General features: G+C 38.5%; 1 protein-coding gene across 3 annotated transcripts in view; it reads left to right on the plus strand.

Moving 5' to 3' along the window:
• Window positions 1–26,655, plus strand: part of PTPRK (protein tyrosine phosphatase receptor type K) — a 416,967-nt gene that overhangs the window by 135,095 nt on the left and 255,217 nt on the right. For all 3 annotated transcript variants that reach the window (XM_050893028.1, XM_050893026.1, XM_050893027.1), the window contains exon 3: window positions 5,034–5,305. In XM_050893028.1, the coding sequence (XP_050748985.1) occupies window positions 5,034–5,305 (272 nt within the window). The remainder of the gene's footprint in view (window positions 1–5,033; window positions 5,306–26,655) is intronic.

Raw genomic sequence — 26,655 nt, forward strand, 5'->3', positions numbered from 1 at the left:
TAACTGGCAAATAAGTAGAAGGCACTTCAGAGAAGAAAAGCAAAAATGAGAGGGTGGAGTTTGATTTGGAGAAATATAAACTACATATAAGTAGGAAAAATTAACACTTGAGTGTGTTGGGGGAAAGAGAACATGCTTTATGAATTTTGAAGACTGTAAACTTGCAAGGATGGGGAAGACTCTTCGGAATTACTGAAAGAAGGGTGAAGCAATATCCATGTCAAACTATGTGTTTCAAGAAAAATGTTACTGATGCATTTTTTGTAACTGCCCTACTGCCATTGTAACTGAAGACTTTGTGCTTGGGCATCATGAAAAATAGACAGTGAAAGGAATAGTTAAGAGCAATGGCTCTTTGTCCAGGTGTAAATGATGACTTTGGATACTTTTCACCTCTAATTTGTTACAGCATCATCCAAAGATGAAATTCATCCTTTCTGTCTTGTAAGAAGAAAAAATGAACTTTTGCTCTTTCATGTTAAGTTTCTCTTTCTTCATTGTCCAAAATAAGAATTCTAATTTTTTTTTTTTTTAACAATTTTGGGTTTTAATGAGGTAACTCACTTGCATTGACTTTGTTCTTGTAAAATCCTAGTGGAAACAGAGCACAAGTCAGTTGGTTTTTTTCCTTTCTTGTCTGCAAGGGAAGTAGGTATATATGGTGTTTTACATCTGCTTGTGCTCGATCTGTTAGGCCAATAACGATGGAAAAAATCACAGACCCTGTCTCCACTGGGATTTAATAAAACAGCTAGTACATGCAGTATCTAACTTCAGTTAGCTAACACTATCTAACTCTTTACCTTTTTGGCAACTGTGGTGGGTTAACCCTGGCCAGACCCCCACCCCGCTGCTCTTTCGCTCCCTTCCTCAACAGCACAAGAGGAGAAAATAAGGTGGAAAAGCTCACGAGTCGAGACAAAGACAGGGAGATCACTTCTCTGGTAAATCACCAGTTACTGTCATGGGCAAAACAGACTCAACTTGGGGAAAAATTAACTTAATTTCCACCCCACCCCCCAGCACAGGGGGATGGAGACTGGGGACTGTGGTCAATCCATTGCACTTGGTCTCTGCTGCTCCTTCCTCCTCACCCTGTTCCCCTGCTCCAGCCTGGAGCACCGTTGTGAATAGTTAGCTCTAACATTTGGTCTAAACTCTCATTGAAAATCTCAAGTAGTTAGTTAATTTTGGGAATTAATAAGATTGTGAGCATTTCCCTCATTTATACTTCACATTTCTGCCAAGTCCAATAATATCTTACCGTCTAGCTTGTGATTACCTGTCCTCTTGTCGTTTCTGTTTTAACATTAAATATGTGGGTAGTTGTTCCCTGTTGCTTGAAGAAGTTTGCTGAGGTTTGCATACCACCTCTTGATTTTGTACCTTGCCAGTATTACCAGTAAGAATAATCCAAGTTGTTGGTTAGCTCTGCGAAGTGGCCTCTTGGCTGTTTTGTCATCCCTTTATTAAATACATCTATTAATTGAAAACTTTTTACTTGGTGATAATACAGTATTACAGATTTATTATTTCCTGTGTGTGTGATTTTTTTTTTTCCCATATGCAGTTATGCCTATGTTTCATCGTTTGTACATAAATATAAATGCTATCTGCCTATTTACATTTTACTTCCTCTCTAACAACATTTATGAAATATGTACATTTGTTTTGGTACCTGAAGGGGCATTTGGTGCTAATACTGTGAGTACTTATTTTCATAACGATGCATCCCCACTGTGATCCTTCTTCCAGTGTATGTTGCTTTATAAAAGTAGTCTAGCATTAGCTAATACCTTTCAAATTTGAAAACTTTATAGCTTGGTCTCATCAACGCTATGCTACCTCAAACTTTGCTGGACATCTAATTATAAATCTTTTGTTTTGAACACTATTCTTTCTATAATTTCTATTATTCTTATTTGTGTGGCCTCATTTATTTTAATGGATTGTGCAGAAACTTGTGCTACATGCATAGTACTACAAAGTACAGTTTTCAATGTTAAAGGAAATACTTGTTTAAAAAAAACTGTAGAAACTGTAGAGAGAGTATCTAGGGCTTAAGTTTTACTTAAGGTTTTTAAGTTTTGACTTAAGATACTACAAGCATGTATAAATGGGAAAAAAAAGCCCAGCTCTTTCAATCCTATAGTATTTCTTCACAAATAAAGAATGACTTTCTTCTAAAAGCTGTAAGAAAATATTTTCTGTGTTTTTCAAAGATATACATTTAATGTATAGTTTAATTGGTATTGGCTTCTGATTTTCTTGGAGTAGGTAGATGGCTGAGGAAGGAGCGAGGTTGTGTACATTCACTGGGATATAGCATCCAAGTCTAAAAAACAGAGGCAAGGGGAAGTAGTTGCAAGGTGCTGAACAGATGCTTTGGCTTTGTGATAAATGGTTTATGAATGCTGTCTGGAGCATTTCATGAAATGCTGTAGGACTAACACATGTAGATAGATACAAGCAGATTTACTGCTGAGTATTTTTAAATGATGAATAATGAGGCTGAAAAAAGTAGAGTACTATAAAAATGTGTTGATATGCAGAAAAATGTATGTTGTAGCTTCCAAAGACTACAGGAACAAGATCTTGAAATACTTCTAGTTTATTTGTTATAATTTGGTTGTGATTTTCTTTTCCTCTCAATGGTTTTGTCTTGAGATAAGTTGAAAGAAACAACATTTCAAAAATTCTGCAAAGGTCAATTCTTATATTCTGTTCCTTCCTCCCCCCTCCCTGATTCCCTTCAGAAAAAGTTGGAAGGTTTATCTGCTTCCTGATCTTAGCTTTAGAAATGTTAAAAATAAATGTTTATTTTGTGTAGGAAGAAATGGTTTGCTTTTTGTGTATTGCTTAAAAATATTTGCAAGATAAATGTAACAAAGGCTAAGAGGCAATGTAGACAGCTATGGAGAATCTGCAAACAGTGTGGAAAGCAGTCTTTGTAATTTTTCTCTGATCCTTTTCAGTTTTCTAACTCTTCTGTAGGAAAAAAAATCAAATGCTGATACACAGCCTCCCCCCACCACATGCATAGTATTTATTAACAAAACTTTGAAAATATTATTCTGTAGTGTGTCGGTCATGAGTAATCAGATGCTTATAAGAGCGTATGTGTTATTAAGAAAGAGATTACAAACAAGCATATTGCTAAGTTTATTCTAGAGTCAAAGGGTATAAAAACTACACACTAGTGGACGTGGTTTACAAACACTTTTTTGAGCGGCTCTTCTGCGATTGTCAATTGATTCTAGACCATAATCATTAAAGACTTCTAATAACAGCAGACCTAAATAGTATAATATGTTTCCTTTGTGTCTTTATAAATGAGTATTAATGATAAAGAGATGATCAGAAACTGATACTTTGCCAAACTCTCTAATAAAAATAAATCCAATAATGGATTCTACATATAATTCTCAATATGAACTACTCATGTTACATTATAGTAGAATTTTCTTTAAACTTTTTTTTAAAGATTAGTATTAAAAATAAAGATCTCAGCACTGTACTTTAAGAGCTGCTTTCATTCTATAGTATTACTTTCTTTTTTGTTATAAATTTTTTAGCACAGAATTGCTTTACAGGCTAGTAAATTAGTGTGTCACACAGATGACTTAATCCATATACATAAATTTTCATCCTCTCCTGAGCAACAGCTTGTCAAAAACTTTCAGAATGGTTAATACCACTGTTTAGGACATACTAGAACACAATATTTCCTTGTTGCCTAAAAATCAAAGGACAAAACTTGACATACAAAATGGTAATAATTTATACAAATATATACTTCAGAGAAGATTTTTCACCAATAAATGCTCATTCATGTACATACTCTCAGGACTTCTGTGAGACTACTCATTTGGGCAAATGCTCACAAATCTATGATTTTTTTAAATTTAAGTTAATTTTTGAACTGTATTTTTGATGGATTTCATCTGAACCTTCTTCAGGAGGAAGGGCTCTTCATTGTGGTGCTCTTTAGGACTGAAAGTAGAAGGAAAATCTGTCAAGATGAAACTTCTGGAATCATTAAGCAGGAGGGTAGGTAAGTTCAGGTTAGGAAGCCTTCCTGCAAGAAGGATTCAGATTGTATACTGAGTTGGATTTTCTCACTTGGTCGTAAAGTTTTGCCTGGCATGCTGTGTCTCAGAAGCTTTGTTCTGTGGGGTTCATTCACTGGATAGTACCTTGTATGGGGTTGTTGCTCCTGAAGAAATGGGGCTGTTCTAGAGCTAGGATAGATGGTAGCCCTGTCTTTACCATCCATTCTGCACAACAGCAGGACAAACTGTTTCAGCATTATGTCCGTATAACCTGTTTAAACATCTGATTTCTGCTTTCTGCCTTTGTAGCTAGACGGACTCAGCTTGTTCTGTCTTCTGCATTCTTGTAAAATAAATTTATAAGATGGTCTCTCTTCCAGCTATAGAAACTTCTGTTATCCCCTCAAATCCATTGGCAAAGGGAGCAGCAAACCCAACTTTTCAGGACAAATGTGGCTTGGTGTCCTAAGTGAGCTATTTCTATTGCTAATGTATCTAAAATTCAAGTCTGCCTCTTCTTCTGGGTAGAAAAAGGTGTGATAAAGCTGCATTGAGGAATGTGGACCTTATTATTCCATATTTTTCATTTTCAGGGAACCTGTGGAGCAAGTTGAGAGAATTTTGGCCTCAGTGACCTCAGAATAATGATGATCCTTTACCCCTCTCATTATTTTTATTCAGTCCGCCTGTGATCCTATTTCCAATTACCTGATCCTAAAATAGGAGAGAGAAAAGGTTGTAGGTGGAAGTATCTAGATAGGTCCTCAGAGATATATGATGTCTTCTATAGATACTGCTTCAGTGATGTTTCTAGGCATTTTATAGCTTGCTGGATTTCTTGCTACTTGAATTTTGAGATTTTGGGATATGAAAACCTATGCATTCCATCCTTTTTCATAGTGAACAATCAGTTTCTTAGTATTTATCTTTTTCCTTACTACTGTTTTGGTTTTTTCCTTCCCCACTCCCCCGCTTCTTTAGGATCATATATGATAGTGATTTCCTCAGACCATGATCCCGGAGAAAAGACTCGACTCCAGCTTCCAACGATGAAAGAAAACGATACTCACTGCATTGATTTCAGCTACCTTCTGTACAGCAAGAACGGAGCAAACCCGGGCACTTTGAACATCCTGGTTAGGGTGAACAAAGGGCCACTGGCTAATCCCATCTGGAATGTTACCGGCTCCACTGGCAAAGACTGGCTTCGAGCGGAGTTGGCTGTCAGCACTTTCTGGCCCAACGAGTATCAGGTAAGCTTGCAATAAATTCTCACTGCTTTAGAACATTTATGGCAAGGTCCTATACAGTTTGTGTTTGTTTTGGTCTGTTCTGATAGAGTATTTTCCCACTGTCTTTATTTGAAGTGTTCTGTTCAGAATAAATAATTATTTGGGGATGGGTATTTTTTATAGGAGCTGATCATTCAAAGTTATCTGTTATTGTATAATAGGGAAAAAATAAGCTGGAAACAAGCCTCGTTAAAAGAAATTGTAAGGTTAAAGTCCAAGAACATCAAAAATTATAAACACCCAGAAATAAATTGCCTGTGCAACTGTAATTTGTACCTGTCTTCCCTCCTCTTTTGGATATGCCTGTGTTACTGTGTCTAATTACATGACCGTAAACTGTGTTTTTTTCCCACATGACATTTCCTTCATTTGCTGTGCAGGCAGAACAGTGCTCACCTAATGAGCAGCTGCTCAGGACGTGTTTTCTCCTGTTTGCTTGCTATGGGACAAAACCACCTGCAGTGTAGGGCTGTTGTTTAGAGAGAAAAATCGTCTTTTTATTACTGGATGCTGTTATTTGATTTGTTTGATTAACCTGAGAAAGTACCTGCAGCTGTTTTGCTCAGTGTGTATTTGATGTGAAGGATGAATCTCATACACAGGCATTTTTGTCCTGGTGTGTAGGAGGGGGAAGAGTTGGGTTAGATGCACTCATCTGAGTTGTTACATCATGAGGTGTCATGTCATTGTTGTATGTAGTGCTTACAGGCCCACGTCTAAGGACGCTTCAGGTCAATAGTGCTCTTGCAAACAGTTTGCATGTCCCGACTAGTTATCAAATGAAGCAAAGTGGCCTCTTTATTAACGGTTTTCTTGAATAGTAGTATTGTGGGAATGTTTCTTCAAAGTGCCTTTTCTAAAGTTCTTTGCAGTTGCCCACTATCAAAATAATCTCCATAAAAAACAAGCATCAGTGCAAGCAGCCTTACTTATATGGTGAAACTGATGTAATTTACTGTCATTTTATGTTTTTTCTTCAGTTTTTGTTTCCCTGTTTTTAATGTTTTTATTTATAAAGGAATTTAATCTATCAGTGACATTGAAACTGGGTGAAATTTGATTTAAAGTTCTGAAACCTGGTTTCATAAAGCTTGGCTTCTGAGGAGGTGTTTTATTAACCCTTTTATGTTGCTGGAAAGTAGCTTTTGGTGTGCTTAAAAAAACCAGGAGCCTTCTATAGCAGTATAGCAGTAATCAAGTATAGCAGTATTATATGCAGTAAATCAGGTTTCTGCTGACAGATGGCCAGGCTTGACAACGAGATTGGTGGTTGGAGCCTTATCTTAGCAACATGGCCATTTTTCACTTACGTTATAGCCTTCACATTATCTCTCTATAGACTGCGCTTAAATTCATTCTTTCCCTTCCTTGGTCATCCAGCAGAATAATGAAATAATGTGTAACACAGTTTATTTTTAAATTAAAAATAAATCTGGAGCAGGACTGGCGAACTGTTAATGCAACCTGCTGTGATTTGTGTATGCCTTGCACAATTGCTTTTATGAACAGGAGGGGAAATCTGCATGCTGTGTGTGCGTGCCTGCTTGTTTGCACAAACAGGGCTGGTATTTTTGTGGTTTTAAGTGGTCCTTTGAGAGGCCTCAGTCAACATCACTCTTCATTGTTTCTTTTTTTTCCTTTTTTTTTTTTTTTAAGTGTTAGTTTTGAGTTGAGTTATTCTTCGGCATGGAAATCTTTTTTCATTTTTCTCATAGGAGGTCTTTGCTGTAGAGCTCTAGCTCATGATTTTGGCACTTTGATCTACCTGTTGGTCGATGAGTTTAGCTAGCACTGAGGGAAATACATACTGATTTTTATAACAAGATGGAAGTAGTTCTTTACTAAACTGGGAATTGGATCCCTGCCTGTACAAGCAAGGTCACTGCTAAAGATCACTGCGGAGCGCAACTGTTTGCATGTACTTTGTTAATCAGGTCAACTTCATTGCCATTTCCTTCACTTCTAATTGAGGGAAGAGAGTAGAGATTAGCAGGGGCTGAATAGCACAGGTTACGTTATAAGGAAGTCTTGTATGGTGACTTGGAAGTTAGCAGGATGGCCACGTTAATAGTACTAATAAAGTGCTGCGCCTAGGCTAATTAGCTCCTAAATAGTATTTCTGTGCTCTGCTGTGCTCTGTTGCTTCCTGTTCAAAACCAGCAGAGGGTTTTTGCGTGTCACTCTAGTACACAGTATAGATACAGTTTATGCATTTTTGATGGACTTAATGTTTCCTTTTACTTATGGGGTTATTTTTTTTTTTCAAATAATCCATTTATTTGCCTTTTTTAACCATATTCTGTTGAGTGATGGGGTTTTTTTTTAATTTTTAAATTCTTTATTTTCTGACAAAACGTAGTGCAGTTTATTATAGTAGCTTTACTGGATCAAACTGAATTTTTATTTAGCTTCGTATCCTGTCTCTGATGGCAGATAACAGTGGAAGCTTGTTGAAGAGTTCATGAACAGGACAAACTCATGGTCATACCTCCCCCAGAATACACTTCCAGCCTTGAGCCTATTTGTGGTTCAAGAACTTTGAGCTTAAGAACCAAGGTAGTGCCTTTCTATATTCCTGTTAGTCCATGGGAGTTTTTTGCAAAGATTTAAGCTTCTAGTGTCTACAGTATAAATGACATGAAATTCTAATGTTAATTCCATGTTAGGACCATTCCTGTGGGTTTCTCCAAGCATGGGGCCTGTAATTCTTCAGTTGTCATATTTTGCACTTGGGGAGTTTCGGCAGTCCTGTAATGATATGATCTGTCTTCTCTCTCCTGCTAGCAATGCATCTGCATCTTCTATTCTGCTTGTTTAACACGTGGATGAACTGTCAAGGAAAAGGGTTTGATTAGAGAATCCCTTGGGATCGAGGATATGATTTGATTTTTATCCTTGTTAGTTCTGGAATCTTTTTTTATCACTCCGTTGGAAATATGCCACCTTTGACCTGCCTCAAGTTTGCTTCAAAGGAAAACTATTTTGGGATTTTTTGTTGTTTAAACTTTGTAACTGTCTGGGAGTTTTGTCTTTCTGTTGTCTGTGTTGGTTACTACTGTAACTCATTAATTTATTTTAGTTGAGATGTTTATTCCTGTCTGGATGTGTTGCTTTGTCTAATGCTTCTGTTAATTTCCCAAGTTCTCTCCTGCTTTGCACAGTAGGAATTATCCAACTGCTGAGGGCTGTCTCTTCCTTTCTGCTTCTGTCACAGTCATTTTCCGCTTCTCTTGCTACCCATGTCATCCTTTTTGAATTTGGGGTTTTGGATTTTTGGGGTTTTTTTTTTGTTTGTTTTCAAACACTGTTTCCCAAAAGTCCCTTGTTTCCTATTTTTTGTGTCCGTGTCCACCCCCTTCCCCCTGCCCCCCTTCCTCCTCCTCCCCCCCCCAATTTGTTTTGCTCCCACAGGGTCACATCCTTGCTTGATCACATGTGAGGTCCACTTTGCAATGTGAACCATGGGCTTTGTGGTTTTGGTTTTATATTACATCTCTCTGTTTTTTGTAACCTTTGATCAGAAACTGATAAAGAAACTCTTGACTTGGAACCATAAATCTCAAACTTGTAAAAAATTATTTGGTTTCTTTATGGTTCTTTAAAACTTCATTATACAGTAATGGTGCTCTGTAGTTTAACAAAGAGGCTGGCTAGGATGCTGGCTTGATAGGAGTGATGGTTACACTTGGAAGTATAGCTAGCAAAGTAAAAATACTGAGCTGCACCAAGCAGAAGTTCTTTTATCAGTTCAGGAAGACTAATGATGCGTGACTGTCCTGGTTTCAGCTGGGATAGAGTTAATTTTCTTCTTAGTAACTGGTACAGTGCTGTGTTTTGGATTTAGTGTGAGAATGATGTTGATAGCACACTGATGTTTCAGTTGTTGCTAAGTGGTGCCTATCCTAAGTCAAGGATTTTTTAGTTTCCCGTGCTCTGCCAGCAAGCAGGTGTGCAAGAAGCTGGGAGGGAGCACAGCCAGGACAGCTGACCCAAACTAGCCAAAGGGATATTCCATACCATGGAACGTCATGCTCAGTGTGTAAACGGGGTGGGGGGGAGTTGGCCAGGAGGGGCGGATCGCTGCTCTGGCATCGGTCAGTGGGTGGTGAGCAATTGCATTGTGCATCACTTGTTCTTGGGTTATTTTTCTTTTTTTTTTTTTTGTTATTCCTTTTCATCATTATTATTATTATATTTTATTATTATTGTTGTTATTTTATTTTACTTCAGTTATTAAACTGTTGTTATCTCAACTCACGAGTTTTACTTCTTTTTTTTTTTTTTTTGATTCTCCTCCCCATCCCACTGGGAGGAGGGGGGAGGAGTGAGTAACCTCCACCGTGGTGCTTAATTGCTAGCTGGGGTTAAACCACGACAGTGAGCATTTAAAAAAAAGTGCAGGAAAACTCTAGAAAGCCAAATAATTTTCTTGCTGAATTGTGAATCCTGGTTTGGATAATGAATCTGTTCTTTAGTTTAAGATTGATGTTTTATAGGATTTATAAAAGTTTAAATTGCTCAAAGATCTTGGAAAGTTATTTTCCTTTATGATCTTAAAAGGTCTGGAAACTGTAATAGAGGTATAACAGGAGGATGGTAGACTGGTTGAAGATTCACTAATGGTGTGTACAATTGAGCCATATGCCAGATAAGGTGAGAAACAGATTGCTTGTGAAATATGAGAATTTGTTGCCTTTTTGGATATCAGATCACTATTCTAAACTTGCAGACATGTGAGACTGTAAACAAGCTGCATGCAGAAAAGTTTGGGAAAGCAGGGGATTAGATTTGATCTAGTCAGTTGATACAGCTGAGAAAGGAAAGCAACAAGTGAAATGCTAATGGAAAATACAGAAGGACATACAACCTGTGTGAACTGCATAAAACTGAGTTATAGGCCAACTTAAGAAGCAGCCCACCCTCCCAAACTCCCACTTCCTATTTATAAGACAGATGTCCTTGATTGTATACGGTCTCTAACCTTGAAACACTACATAGCATCAAGAAAATCCAAAGAAGCTCTTGAAAAAAAGTGAGCATTCCAAAGGACTGATATTTTCAAAGGATTTTATTTAAAATATATTGGAATATAGAAAATTACTTAAAATAATATAACAGACATACTGCATGAATAAAATTTGGACCTAGTGTAAGTTTGTTGACTAAAGGTGAGAATATAATATAGAAAGTGTTACATTTGAAAATTTTAAGAAACACTGATAAGCAGCCAACCAGTTAATGTTAAAGCTTGCTGTGTAAGTCTTGGATGTTGAGTTGCGAGACAGTGAAAGCCATCTTGTGGAAATCTCAGCATGAGCAAGAGTTCAGTGCCAGAGGAGCGGTCTGTAGCCATGCATGAGAGGCAATGCTCAAACAGACTAAGTTTCTCTGGCCTGGAAAAAGACACAATTCAGGGCAATATAATAGAGCTCTGCAAAACCATCGCTGGCATGAAGGGGAATCTTCTTCCAGTTCAGGAATAGGGGGCCTTTTTGGTCTTGTGGGGGAACCAGGCTGAAAAGAAGCAAACGGAGGTGGGTCACACAGCAGGCTGTAGACCCGTGAAAGTCTCTGTCAGAAGTAGCCATTGTGGATGCCAGAGGAGTATGTAGGCTTAAGGAGACGCTGGGCAAGTTCTTGAAGGAGAACTATCAGAAATCAGTAATTAGGCAAACAAGTCCAGTAAGTCTCATGAGTTGAAAGTAGCTGGAGGAGCAGAGAATGGGGCACAGAGAAGTGATGTACATTCTTGCCCTGTTCTTACCTTTCCTTATGACCACTGTTTAAAGAAAAGGTGTTGGAGTAAGTAGACCTTTGGCCTGAACTGCTAAGCCATGGTTAAGTTTTATACAAAGAGCAAAGGCCCCTTTTATTCCTACCACTCCCCCACCTCCAAGTGGATGTGTACTTAATTTGTTTCTGTATTCCTAGGCAGACTAAATGTAACTTTTATATTGTGTGGTCACCTAAACCAGTCTGGTCATATTCTGTGAAAGTTTTTGTTCTGGCTGTAGAAATGAAAACTAACTTCATCTGCCACTACCAGCCGTGTGCCCGTTTGTCTTGGCTCTTTTCCCCTTGTCACCTCCTTTCAATCTAACTTGGGGTAACAGACATTTTTAGACTTTTTAAAATTGGAATTTACAAATTAAGCCTTTTAAATTCTTCCAGTTTTTAAGGATTCACAGAAATAAAGTATGAATTAGAACTTTTGTTTTGGTGAGTGGATCTGCTATTCTAGCAGAGATATAAAAATTGTTTAGTAAAATGTGTTAGTAAAAGGTTGGCTAGCTTTATAATTAATGAAAACTAACTTAATATTTATTAAACTGAGACAGATAGCTTTTTTTCCTTAAACTTGCAACAGCTTGTGTTTGGTAGGCAGTATAAGGCACTGAAATTCTCCTCGTATGGGTGCATCATTCTTTAGCGCTCGTTTTGTGGAATAACTCCTTTGACAATACTTGGTGGCTTTTAAGAATTTAGGGTAACTGTCCATAAACTATTTTGTTCCTAGTTCATTAATACACAATGAAATGGCTTATACATCTGTTTCTTTCTTTCCTTTTTCTTCTTTCTTCCATAGTTTTCATCAGTTAAAAGCACTTTTAACTGTCTCGCTGCTTACCACTATCACTAATGGTTGAAAATTGGACCCCTTTGGAAGTATCTCCAAATAGAAACAATGTTGTTTTCTTGTCAGAAATGCTTTGTAAACCCCTAAGTGTTCTCCTGACTGTTACTTGCTAGACAACACTTAATCAAAAGACTTTCTTTATACAGTTTATTGAAGGGTTACTCAGAGAAATGCTTTTTTTATAATGAACTTTCTTACTGCTTCTCCAAGACTTGTTAGTACAAACAAAACACCATCTTTTCTTAACTGTTAGGATAAACATGAAAGTGTGCAAGCATATCTGTCACATTTCTGTCTCATTTCTTCTGAAATGTTTATCAATTTTGTGAGGACAAAGAAAGATTAAGTTCCAGCAGAGTGGTTACCAGCAACATATTAATAATTTCGTTCTGTAGATCACAAAGCACTTACAGCTCTCAAAGGACTTCTACAAATACTGTCTCATTGCAGTCTTCAGACTGGAAAAATCATAGTGCACAGAGTGAAAGTGAGCGTTGCCCAGACAAGCCCAGCCATGGCTGAGGTCCCAGCCTCCAGGTTTTCAGTCCCACCATAAGTATTGGAGATTTCATGGAAGCTCTTTCTTTTTTCTTAGAAATGACAATGGTGGTTTTGACTGTTAGTTCAGGTCTGTGGCATTGTTTCAGCAGGGTATGTTCTACAGACTAGCCACAACGTGCTTTTTTTTCATCCAGAGTTAGTTCATTTATGAGCACAGGAATTTCCTGAGGGATAAGGGAATGATGGTGGTGGGAAAGCAAGTAAAAGTGGTGATATATGCTGTTGTCTTCTCCCCCATATGTTGTGTTGTGTCCTTTTTTTTTTTTTTTTCTTAAGAACTTTTAAATTGTGCTATGGAGGTGTATATAATAGCTTTCCTAGCTTGGTGGATTTAATTTTTGTTAGCCTATTTTGGAGCTACCTAATTTGTTTTGGGGTCTGCTACCTTAAAAAAAGGCAAATGCGATAAATTAGTATCAAAGAATTTTTACAATTAAAAATAACAGAGATTATTGTTAATTAGGTAAAATCTGTCAAGCTTGTCTAAGTCAGTGACCCAAGCCGTACTTCTCTGTTGCAAGCAGAGATGGCTCTGCCTTCACAAAACACTGAGAACTCCATTCCAGCAGTGGTGTAGAAGAAATCACTTTGGACACCTTGGTTTTTACAGGCTAAGGAACTATGGAGTCTGAGGAATCACTTATGTTGCTCTATCCTTAGTCTTGTGCTGAAGAAAAAACGAATTTGCAGAATTTTGAGGCTAAAGTGTTTGTATGTCTAAAAAGGAAATTTTAGCAATAATGTAGCTCTTCAGAAAATAACACGCTTTTCTAAGTTTACTCCTTCCCTTTTCCTTTTTTTAAATTTTTTAACTCTGTCTTTTCCACTGCTTTGCTTTCTGTTATATTGCAGTCTGTGAGTAGCTTTCTTTTGTTTTACCATGTTCTGGGTTTCCTTTGCTAAATGTATGATCTGAACTTAAAACTAGGGTAGAAGTGTCATACTTGAAGCACTGGAGTATTGTAAGGAACTGTATGGCTATACATAACAGATGTTCAATTCTCTTTCCTTTGATTAACGTAGTGTCAATGAAGCTGATGAGCATTTTGACTTTTTTCACTATTCCCTGCAAGATAGTGGATATCTTCAGGGCAAGGTGATGAAAATTTAGTAGATGCTTGGTGTTTCCAAAGACAATGAAAGATTTGGAGGTTAATGTGCTGTATGAGTCCACGTTATAAATTATCTTTAATTACCTGAAAGTCTTGAGTGGAAAACTGACTGGCTGTAAACTCATGAAGACTTACTTTGAGATAAATATGTAATATTTTTAGCCAGTGCTTAATTTCTGGTGAAATATATGTGGCTTTAACCTCAGTGCTCTTCCAGGAAACATTCCACTCATCAGCAAGGTGGTATGCAAATTTTATATTAACCTTGATTACCAAGATTATGAAAAGCCTGTAGCATTACCCTCCCTGTCATGCAGTGAGCACTGTCAGGCAGTGAAGTGGAAAACACACTATTGCTAATCAGCCACCTCGGAGTGCCCGATTCAATTTTTCAGAAATACAAGATTGACTTAAATCATGGTGTGTAAATAAAGAAATTCTGGATGGTTCCTTTTGTCAACATTTTTCTTTTTTAGGATTTTTGTCTATAGCTGGAAAGCAGAATTACTTGTTATGTAAGAAGCTCAGATTTTGTCGTATTTTTATCAGCTTCTGCAAGATCCCATCCCTTTCGAAGAAAAATTGTGAATATCACGCTATCAAGGACCTGGCAATGATATACTCTTCCCCTTGGCTCTTAAAATACGTTTTTATTCACATGAAAAGTGAAATGAATGAAAGAGGGTTATGGCAGAAATCAGTGATATATGCTTGAAGTAGATGGTTAAAGGAAAGCAGAAGCTGATAATACTTTATTTCATTATACAGGTTCTGAAAAGATTAAGTAATGAATTGTGCTCTTCTAGGGGTTTCCAGACTACCCTAAGTGAAAGTAAATAAGAGAAAAAGTATAGTAATGCAATATTGAATCATTGTCAAAAAGTTCACTAAAATCTCTGCAATTCAAAAATTGGAAACCAATCAGCCTCCAAATTTATAGGCCTTGAAGAGTCAGGGACTTTGACGTAAAAGTCTGAACTCATCAGTTCATCACTGATAAGATGTATTGTTAGGTAATTTTTGCTGTGAAGCATTGTATGCTGCTAGATATCTGGATTTTCCCCGATACCCCCCACCCCCCCAATAATGCCTATGTTGGAAAGAAAGTAATACTGAGAATTATGCAGCCACTTAACTTTCTTTTTGTCCTTTCCTGCCTTTTATGATTTAGGGCAAGGTGAAATGCTCTGGAAGATTTTTTTTCTTTGAGTCTTTGCACATCATGCTACAATGTGTTCATTGTTTTGATGCGTTTTTTGAACATTTTCTCTTTTTCTAATGTTAAATGGTGAAGAAACCTGAGGCTTGGAGTAAAGTCAAAAAGTTTTGTTTATCCAGAGTAGTATGTAATAGGAATCCCATGTTGACTGGTGATGACCCCCTTGTAGGGAAATAAATGCCTAATATCTTTATAATTCTCTCTACCCTGTATATACTTCTTTTCTTTAGTTTAGACTTTGTTTGAGGTGACATTGAAAAACCGAGATGGTTGCTCTGAAGGAAAAAATATTCAAAATTCAAAGATCGGGAAGAAGTATATCAATTACTTTGCACTAGGATCACATTCTGATCAATTATGCAAGGTCTGTGTATTTAAACAAATAAACAAGCAAACAGACAAACCAGTATTGTTGAATTTTCCCCTTTGCCCAAAAGATATTACAAAGCATTTTAAAGACACTCCCACCCTCCTTGCCCCCTCCTGCCACAGTGAAGTAAATTATACCCCTATTCTGGATATTCTGAGACACCATCTGAAGTAGAATAATTTTCTGGCTTTAAGGTAGTGATGGGAAGTTTGCAAACTAATAATTGCCCTGTGGGATACAGGACGATGGCACAGTCAGGCAGATAGTGCTCTGGGCTCAGAGCCAGGAACTGTTGCATTGTAGTCTTTGCAGACATATTATTTTCTTCTTTGAAAGCTCCCTCTCTTATTCTTGGTCAGTTGTGGAGCTCCTTCACTATTTTCTTTAAATGTCTGTATGTGCAACTCCGAGAAGGTTTAAAGAATTGGTATGAAACTTGTTGGAGTGGATTACTTTAGCAAAGTACTTTGGCTACCTAGAAGAAACCGTGCAATCCTGTGAGCCAGGCTGGTTTTTTTTCCTGGTGTTTTGTTTTTGGTGTGGGTGGTTTTTTTTCCCTCCTCCCCTCTTCCCCCCCCTCTTTTTTCCCCTCCCTCCCCCCTCTTTTTTCCCCTCCCTCCCCCCTCTTTTTTCCCCTCCTTCCCCCCCTCTTTTTCCTCCCTGCCCCCCTCTTTTTCCTCCCTGCCCCCTCTTCCCCCCCCCTTTTTTTTCTCCCTCCCCCCCCTTTTTTCCTGCCCTCTTTTTCCCCTCTTTCTTCTTTTTTTCCTGCCCTCAGGGTCTTCTGGAGTCTTTTGCATGTGGTCCACAAGACCTTTTTGCGTACCAATCATTTGCTAGAATAGGTTCTGTAGCTGGAAACCTTTTTGGTTTTAGGGTTTACAGTTACTCGCTGAGGTTTCATTGATGCACAAGCCAGGATTACCGCGTCTCTGCCGGTGTCTCAAACAAGCAACAGCAAACAGAACTCAACCTGTAGCTCATCCTCTGTGTTGAGCCGGGATGGTGTGTTAGTGCTTGACAACTGCAAGACAGAGTGAAGAAATGTTTTCCACGCTGGTGGAGGGGGCAGATCGTGTGGGCATCCCTGCTAATGTAGAGCAGAGGAATTCATGGGGTTGTGGCAGTGTCGCTTTACTTCCTGCTGCAGTGTGATGATTGTTGTTTTTACCAGGGGTAGTGGTGTGTGCCTGTTTGGTGCCTATGTGAGTTGTTACCTTTAGAAATTTTGTAGCATAGATTTTTTTTTTTTTTTTTTTTTTTTTTTTAAATTAGTCTTGAGTGATCAACTTTTTGGCTTGGATAACAAAATTGACAATTACGGCAAAATGTAGCCTTTACTATGCTTGCCAGGCAATGAATTTATCTCACAGGTTGTGCATTCCTCAGTAGGTGTTGTCTGTTGGAAGAAAATAACTTGTTAATTCTTTCTTTTTAAACATATCAAATAATTATTTTTTTTAAATTTTATTATTGTGCTGCATGCGGTGACTGAAATGTCAATGCTGCAGGTTTTTATTTCTTTTATGAAGGTTTAGTCTACTGGGGGTAGTAGAGGTTTGCTGGTATTTATGGAATGAAATAATTTACAAGCAAGGAAAGCATTTCTGTTCAATTTGAATGATTTTATGATCATATCATAGAATAGTTTGGGTTGGAAGGGACCTTAAAGATCATCTAGTTCCAACCCCCCTGTCACAGGGAGGGACACCTTCCACTAGACCAGGTTGCTCAAAGCCCCATCCAACCTGGCCTTGAACACTTCCAGGGAGGGAGCATCCACAGCCTCTCTGGGCAACCTGTTCCAGTGCCTCACCATGCTCACAGTGAAGAACTTCTTCCTTATGTCTAATCTAAATCTACCCTCTTTCAGTTTAAAGTCATTACCCCTTGTCCAATCACTACATGCCCTTGTAAAAAGTCCCTCTCCGGCTTTCTTGTAGGCCCCCTTTAGGTCCTGGAAGGCTGCTATAAGGTCTCCGCAGAGCTTTCTCTTCTCCAGGCTGAACAACCCCAGCTCTCTCAGCCTGTATTCATAGGAGAGGTGCTCCTGCCTTCTGATCATCTTCGTGGCCCTCCTCTGGATCATGGGGGTTATGTTGGGGGCCCCAGAGCTGAACGCAGTACTCCAGGTAGGGTCTCACGAGAGCGGATTAGAGGGGCAGAATCATCTCCCTCGACCTGCTCGTCATGCTTCTCTTGGTGCAGCCCAGGATACGGTTGGCTTTCTGGGCTGGGAGCACACATTGCCGGCTCATGTTGATCTTCTCATTAACCAACACACCCAAGGCCTTCTCTGCAGGGCTGCTCTCAATCCACTCATTGTCCATAAGGCCCATAAGCCTTTAAAAAAAAATGGGCCCATAAGCCATTTAAAAAAAATCCTATAATGCCGGCCTTCCCAGTGCACTTTTGAAGTTCTGGAAGAGGAATCAAATATTAGGGATTTTGTGGTGGCACTCAAGTGGTGGTGGTCTTGAGCTGTAAGACAGAACAAGAAAAGAAGCAATAGAAGAGAAAGAGAAAGGAATGAGTGAGAGTATCATATCTTCCAGCTGCCAAACTTCAGCAGCAAAATACTTTATTTCTAGTGTGTGTGTGTGTGTGTGGCAACTGATTGCTGCCCTGTGAGTGTGTGTTATGTTCATGTCATGTAACTTTGGTGGGTTTGATCATTAGTTGACTTGGTTGGACCTGATTGATTTCAAAATTTGTAGTTGACTGGTTAACTTCAGAATTGGATTTCATCTGAAAATGAAAAAAAAAAAACAACCCCAAAAACCTCACAAAAACTGAAGTCCACTAACTTTGTGGACTTTAAGGCAGGAATGGAAACAGATAATCTTTCTTTTCTGTGATTTTTTTTTTTCTTTCTTTCCTTTTGTGAATTTAAAGGCAGACACACATGCTCACGTGCTCACCCTCTCACATGTGAGTGAACCCGTTTCTCACCCCCATCTTCTCTACCATGCTTAGGTGATTACTGTAAACTTTCTAGCCTTCACAAAATGAATTAAGAAACAATTGCAATCTGTGTAAGTCTGTGGTTTTTCCCCCTTTTTTTCCTTGAGTTGTGTTACCTATTGTAGCAAATAGAAGTGCACCCTTGTGTGTCTGCATTGCTGATCGGCTCACTCTTTCAGAGCTTTTGTAGTTAAAAAACCCAAACCAAATCAGTTTCAGCTAGTGATGTGCTTGAATTGCCATGTTGAGCTTTGATGAATTGAACTTTGGCGCTTCTCTAATTTTGGTTCATTACAGCGCAGCCACTGGGCTGCGTGTCTGGAGAGGAAGCCAAGGAGCAGTGAGGTCCTCCCTTAATCTCAGACTTGCCTTCAGAAGGGCAGGGAGGGTGGCAGCACTGTGGTCCTTGCTTTCCTTTCCTGCTGCACCCATGGTTGCAGGCAAGAGGACTGTGACGCTGGTTCTCCCCCTGCCACCACCCCTTTTCCAGGCTTCCCAGCTGCTGCCCTTGGAAAGGGTCTAGGGGAGGTCGGTGTCTGTCTTCCCTCTGCGCTGGCACAGGTCCCTACCCTGCTGTGTAATCGCAGGCTTCCAGTGTGATATTTGGTCTTCTCCTTTGGCAGAGTGAATATGTGCTGCCCTTTATGCTGTGCTTGTACTTGTGAAGAACACGCAAACCCAAAGAACATCAAGTTTCTTAAAAATAAATAAAACAGTAATTAATAATAATGAATAATAATATCACCAACAAAAGAAACCCACTTCCCTTTTATCTATAATGGTAAGCCAAGGGAACAAGTTCCTCTTACCATGTTTCCAGTGTTTTTTAATGTAAACCTTAAAAGTGGGGTAACAATTTGTTGTTTGGTTTGCTACTGCTCTTAATGAAAGAAGAGTGAGTCTACCATGTTGAACAAATTTCTCTCCTATATGAACTGAATTATTAAATTATTTTGTAATGTACTGAAAACTGTGATAAGTTAACAATGTGGTGGTGTGGTTTTTCGATACAGGTTAAAATATCAAGCAGCTTGCAATGCGTTGCAGTCAAATTTGCAGGTTACAAAAGAACATTTTCTGTCATAGACCTTGACAGGAGACCAGTTGGGGTTTTTTGTGCAACTTAACATAGAAATCACGGAACAAAGCTGGAATTTGCTTGGTTGGCATGTTTCTATTTTAACCAAAAATGGCAAACACCAAATGTGATGATTGGTGTACATGTGATGAGGTTTGTGTGTATATCACCATGTGTTTGCATGTGCCTAGTTTTTTGTTTTTTGGGGTTTTTTTTCTTTTGTTTTTATAAGGATAAAAATGAACCCTAAAGTAAAGTACCATTTTTGGTCCTGGACGTAATTATGAGATCTTAACACCATGTAGATTTGAAGAATAAAAGGGAATACAGTTTTAACAGCAGGTGTCTGGTTTTCCATAAAGAGCTGGAACGTCAGATATACTTATCTCGGTAGCATTGAATTCAGTCTGAATTACATTTCTCAAGTGTTGATTTATTACTAATTTGTCCGAAGTATAACATGTCGTATAACCAATATTTTTCAAAAAGCTATGTGAGTAGTTTCAGTTTTACGTTTGTCTTGATTCAGAAATCCTAGTGAAATAGAACATGGCATGCATTTTAATGTATTATTTGTTTACATATGTTAGATAAATATTGCATAGCACGTAGAAAGAGAAAAATGTGTTAAGTGGGTATTTTGTCACAACAAAACAGTTAAACTAGACACACTTTCTTTGGCTGCAGCTTTACAGAACCATCAGTTAGGTTCAATATATTTGATAAAACTGCCCCCAAATTAGAAAGAGGTTGGTTTTTTTTTCTTTCTCAAAACTGTAACAGTAGAGCTTTCATTTTCCAGAAATTTATTCCCCCCCCCCCCTTTTTTTTTTCTTTTCTCTTGTCAAGGGTATTATGTGTGGTAAGATAGTACTGAAAAATGTGCATGCTTCAGGACCTTGTTGACTGTGGTCCGATCTGTAATGGGGAAGTCTGCTGAAATACAGATGTCTTTATATTTCTAATTCTAAAGTTAGTGAGTGTTTTATTTTGAGCATATGTATGTCTTGCTCTTTCTCAAAAAGGAGTGGCAGGATCAGTAGTACAGGCAATAAGCTTAGTTTCTTTTTCTGTGAATCTGAAAATGTCAATGTAATCCAGGTACAGATATTCTTAATAACCACATAGAGGGTTTATATTTTACTTAAAAGTAAAGTCACAACGAAGTTAAGTAGTTTTCTTCTCCAGTTTTATTAGATTGTTAATTAAATTGGGAAAACTAGCTTGTCCATTTTTAAATCCAGAGTAATTTTGCTACAGTAAGTCTATTGTAGTGTTAAAACCAGTTCTGCAAGTGCTGTGTATGGCTGAGATTGCAGAGCAGTTTCCCTGCTACAGAACACCTCTGTGGAAACCACCTTGGTAGCTTCATTTAACAGGCAATATTTGGCTAATGCGTTCCAAATCCTTGTACTTTCACAACAATCTTTTCTCATAAGTTTGAGGGAAAAATACTTTGGGTTGGGCCAGGATGGGGGCAAAGCACAGCACATGAAAAATAAGTTGTGTCATTTTGCAAATGCTGCCTCTTCCCCTTGCTGCTCTTTGGCTTCCTCCCTGAGCATGTTCTTGCAATATTGGGGGGGGGGGGGGGGGGGGATAAAACCTAAAAAATTGCAAGCCCCCCCAAACAAAGCCTAACCAAACCACACAGCAAAAATAAAGTCTTTGCATGTGAGGCTGGTGAGTTGCCTATGGTCGCTGAAGAGTGTGATGCTTCCCCACGTGGGTGTGGGAGAGCGGGCAGGGTTATGTACCCGGGGACAGGGGGGGCGATGCGAGGGAGCGGTTTGGGGACCAGGAGGCTCCAGCACTTTTTAGCCCCTAGGTCAGCGTGGCGCTGCCTTTGATGCTGTGACCTCCGCTTGCTTAATCCGGGCTGCAACAAAACTATTTGGGACTTGTAACTTGACGCTGCACTCGGCAAGCCAGCCCTATTGATTTGCGGGGAAACAAAAGGCTGTATTTCCATTTAAGATCTGGGAGGTTGTTTTCTCAGGGGCGGTTGGGAGAAAAGCTTGCACCAGCGCTGTTTGGAGACTTGACTTTACTTAAGCCAGGTCTCCAGCCTTTTTGTTCGGGAAGGGAATTTTCTGAACCCATAACAAATACAAAATGCTGTAGGGCCTTTTTCTTGGAAATCTGCAGGCAGACATGGCAGGAATAAATCGCAGGGATTTGATGCTCCAAATGCGAGCATCAGCAGAGCACAAGCTGCTGGAGCAGTCAGCACCAGAAGGCAAAGGCGGGGAGGATGATGGAAAGTTGTCACTTCAGCTGCAACTTTCTGGAGCTGGGACATCGGTAATAGGCAGCAAATCTTTCTGGAGGCATTATTTAATGGCCAGTTAAGTTGCCTCTGGAGCACTGATGGCGACAAGAAGTGAATGCACGAGCATTTCTAGGGAGAATTTATTTTTGGCAAAAATTGTTAATGATTAGATATTTGCTTTCAGAAAATATATGTCAAAATGAGAGCAGGATCTGCTTCCTTAAGTGTAGTCAACAGGTTTAGTGTGTTTATTTGTCAAAAAAAAAAAAAAAAAAATTTGTGATTAATGTTTTTTTAAATCGTAACAAAAAAATCAAGTACAGTTTTCATAAAAATGGAAAAACAGGTGAATTTCAAACCATATAAATTGGGAAGTTTAATAATTTGAGTATTGTTTGGTAGAGTCGATTTATTCCAGAGCGAGAATAGGGCCAGAAACTTCATGTGTCCAAAGATCACGTAGAGGAGGTGTGCAACTGCAAATGGAACTTGTTTGTGTAAAAGCCCTAAGCTGAAATGTTTTTTTTTCCTAGCACTTCTCCAAAAGTGCTAGATGAAGCTAAAGCTGGACATCTGAAAAATGATCTAAGAAAACTTACCAAGCATAGAAGGTGGACTTCCCATTTTCCATTGGTAGCAGTCATATAGTTCAAATTCAGATTAATTTATTAAAGAAAATGACACAGTTTGTGTTTAAGTTAAAATGTGGCTTCATTTGACTGCTTCACTTTCATTAGTTCAATTACTGTAATTTAAATGTAGTAAAATTTCATGGTGTACAAAGGAGCTTATAGCAGATCTTAATTGCTTTTCTAAATTCTTTAGTTTCATATAAATATTGTGATTCAAGTTGATAAGTAATTTTTACCTATGTTATTTAATGTTGAGGTTTTTACCGGTGTATCCTCCGTTAGTTCCACAGTGATGATATTTAAGATATAATTATAAATTTACAATTTAGAGCTGTAGGAGCTGTTTTATCTCTGCTTTAATATATTTACAAAGTGAAGTTGGCTGTGTAGAGAATAGGAATAAAATTCGGTTGCAAAACTGATACAGATTGCCTGCAGAAATATACTAAGTATTCAGGAAAGAAAGTTTTGTAGAATTTTTTGTGTACAATATTTTCAAATAAATCATGAAGAAAGGGTGCTGAATAAGTCTGTAGTCTAGATGCTGTTCTGGTGTAAAATTTTTCAGTAAGGGGTTGATACTCTTCTGACATTCTACAGTGAGAATTTTCACACACCCTATTTAAAATAAAGCTAGGATCTGCGGGTTTTGTTAGTAAATCCAGATGTGGTTATTAGTGGGCTTTAATATGTTTTCACTTGTTGCTGTTTCTTTTGCTAGCTAATGTACTTAAGCTTTGATTTTCTTAGTATTAGGAAGACACATCAAGTGGCTGCCATTGAATGCAAGTTCCCACAAAGCAGTGGGAATAGTATTTCCTATTTACTTTTATTGCCATGGCAGGTAGCAGTAATTAAAGGCAACTTTAAAGATGGTGTTCTAGTTTCTCTTTCAAGTTTTTTCTTTCCCAAGCCAATTAAAATAAAAAATACTCCCCTCCCCTCCATCCCCTGATCGTGTGTTGCTGTGTTACCTCTTCTCTTCCACCGTGCTTGGTGGTAGCTTCGTAGGCAGCATGAAACGCCTCTTCTGCCAAATTATGGAAGATTCAAACTTCTGGCAACTTTCTTCTACCTTGTCTTCCTAGTCATCATCTACCTAATTTGCAAATTCATCACCCATATTACAGTGTTCAGTATTTTAATTTTACAAATGAATCTTTGCTATTTTTCTCAAAGGAGTAATTTGTTCCTTCAGACTTGTTTCCTTTCCTGTAAACGTGCTGTTGGTATTATGCTGGTTGTAAGCTGTCTTTTCTAAAGATTAACATTGAGCTAATATGCCAAGGCTGGTGCAGACCAAGGAAAACGGTGGTCCTGAAAACAGCTAACAACAACTCAGTTTGAACATGAATTGGTCTATCTCTTCTGGTTAGCTGCAACATCCCAGGACATGCATTTCCTGAAGTGAAATGTAAACGGTTTTTAAGAACTGGTCCTTGATAGCTGATTTAGATATTTTGTGCACCATTCATCTTTGTCATGTCTTGCAGGCACATATCCATCACTGAAATCAGCCTGTTAAGAGTGTTTGGTAACACAGATTCAGTATCTACGTGCGTCACTGCAGCAGCTCTAGGTTGTCAGTGTTACACAGAAAAGAGGATGAGATCTGTTAAGTGAGCAGCGTACTATAAAGTTAAAGCTGATCTGCGTCGGGTTTGTTAAAAGTGGTCTATCAGCACCTTCCCAGTGAAATCAAACCTGACAACTTAGGTGCGTATAAGCCCAAGTCAGGAATAAAACACAGCCAGAATGCACTACAGTGTGACCGCTGACAGACAACTACAGTCATTCCACTTGCAGTGGAACTGCAAGTTCAAGAAGTCCCCAAAGTCCACTGTGCTAACCATGCTCAGCCTCTCACGTTCAAATTTGTTACGCAGTCAGCCGTACCAGTTTGCTTAGCATCACAGCGGAGACGGAGACATGGTCCATGCTACGCCCTTCTTAGTCTATCAAAGGACTCAAATACAGATGTTGAGTGCAGTGCGCAGCTGGAGAATAAAGGAATTATTCATAATACTAAGGCAGCCTGCATGCTGAAGTTTTTTGATAGACACGGTGTTCACTTAGCAAGCATTTTCATACAGTAAACAATGAGAATTAATGAGATGTTTTGCTTGAAAATAACACGGTGAGTATGTTTTGTGTGTTTAGGTGCTGTATGGAACTGGAGTCCATGGAACTAAGCTAGTACTGCCATATGTAATGTCAGTTAGCAGCGCTGAGGCTTAACTTTTTTTGGTGTCTTCAGTGGTTATTTCTAATGCAAGAATTAAAAAAAAATATTCAATGATCTTTCTTTGTGTTAATCTACTACTGCAATTTCCCCAAGTATGAACATGAGACAAACTTAATTCACACTTAGCAGGTATATGCTTTAAACCACTATGTAGTCTGGTATTCCTGCATGCCTTTTGAACATGCACATGTTAAAAATAGTTAGCCTTCCAGTCCAGATACGGTGTTTCTGGGCTGCTTTCAGGAGAAGCTGACTTTGCGAGTCAGGGCCGTATTGACTTGCTTCTACTTGGGACTACCTCAGCAGTGCCCTGTGCGTTGTGGGTTTTGTTGTTCTTGCTGAATGGCAATTTCAGGAGAAAACTGAAAAAATTCTCACAAGGCTGCAGTTGCCATCTTTCATCTTAAAATCACTTCCACCAGAAATAAAAGATCATTACTCCCAGTGTGTAGTTATAGGTAGTGTACTATCATGTCATCTTAGTTCAGATTATTTTCACTTATTCAAGAGGCCAAGGCAGGAAGGATCTGAGAAGACAGTGGTGCTAAACTGAGCTCATCGAAGCTGCGAAGATTTTACAGTTTGTCTGCCAAAGAGGCAGCCGAACTACAGTGAAAAAGCAATTACTTTTCTCAAGATAAAAGAACCTTTTGATAGAGATGTGGTTTAATCCAACTTCCTAAATTAATATGAAACATAACAGGAAAAAGGTTCTGCATCTGTCCACGTAGCTACGCTTGTTAGACATGTAATTTCTCCTTCTCCCTCAGATTTCTGAAGGACAAGGCTGTGCTGGCAGATTCTGCATTGTGTAATAGTGGTGAGCACCTAAGTAGACCCTATTGTGATGAATCATGTGGATTGGTTTATATTTAGTTATTCATAAGCACCCACTATAGAATAGTTCTTTATTTGGGTATTCTCATTTCAAAATACCGTATTTCTGTGCACTCTTAACTACAGGTTCTGTAAGAATGCCCTCACCTTGGACTTGTTCGTGAACAGCTGTACTGAGTAACTGCATGTAGACAAGACTGTAATCTTTCCTGATGAGTATCTGATGAGTATAATACATATTTATCCAAGTAGCTGAAACTGTTAGCAGATGGCAGATGGAAGTAAAAACATATTGTGTGCGCTGCTCCTTCTTTCTGCATTCTTCCTTCCTCCTCTATTTGGGGAAACCAGAGAGAGAATTATCATGTGTTCTTGAAAAGTGGATGTAACTGCTCTGCCAATGAGCTTTCAAACACTCTGCTTCCAACAAAAGAGTTTTAATGTTCTCATGCCTTTGCAGAGTTGGAAAATGTTAAATAACAGTTCTGAGAAAAACATCATAGCAACTCCTTGTCATCTATTTAGAGCAGACACAGATATTTGCAAGACAGAATGTCAGTCAGGATTTGAAGTGATTTTTTTTTTTTTGTCTATTTGAATAGAGAAGTACTTAGTTCTGCTGATGTTATAAAGGTCTTAAAATACTTAACTTGCTGTGCAGAACAGTGATTTTTAAACAATTTTGAGGGAGTTACTGAATCTTGAACCCCTAATTATTTTTGTAAGAAGATGAGGGAAAACCTTCCTTCCTTGAAGTGTATTGAGCAATACACCTCCTCCTTAGTTACTCTGCCCAAAGGGTCATTTTTCTGTACCTTGCAGCAATTGAATGAAATCCTCTACAATTTTGGAAGCTTGCTTGCCTTTTTTTTTTTTTTTTTAAACATCTGTCCCAGCAAAGAACTAGGGAATTTTTTTTTGTTTTCAAAGTATATCTAAGGTCGTTGGTCATTTTGAAGTACAAGTGCTTCTTTTTTAATAAGAAACATTTGGGAGGAATTAAGGGTGACAGTAATTTGGAAGGGCAAATACTTCTGGTGTTTATTGCCATCTTGTTAAGTTAGCGTGAGCTGCAGTTACTCTTAAGCAAGGTGCATGGCGTAGCTGTCAGAGGTGAGGTTTGGAAACCCTGTGGCTTCCATGTAGTTTTTATTTCTCCATTTCACTGGGGATTCGTTTGCTTTTTCTGAAGTGTTTCAGTTTTATATTACCTTAGTATTCTTTCCTCATGATAACTCTTTTTTTCATTTGAAGTTAGGGTTAACAGTGAGTTTAGTATACGATACTGGATAAGCTACTTGCCTGAATTACAGCACATCTTCAGAGAAGTAACTCTTTATTTTTTCCATTGGAAGACTTCATTCACCCACTTTTCTCATCTAAAGAG

The sequence above is a fragment of the Gymnogyps californianus genome, chromosome 3 (assembly GCF_018139145.2).
Source record: "Gymnogyps californianus isolate 813 chromosome 3, ASM1813914v2, whole genome shotgun sequence".
In the NCBI taxonomy this organism is placed as follows: domain Eukaryota; kingdom Metazoa; phylum Chordata; class Aves; order Accipitriformes; family Cathartidae; genus Gymnogyps; species Gymnogyps californianus.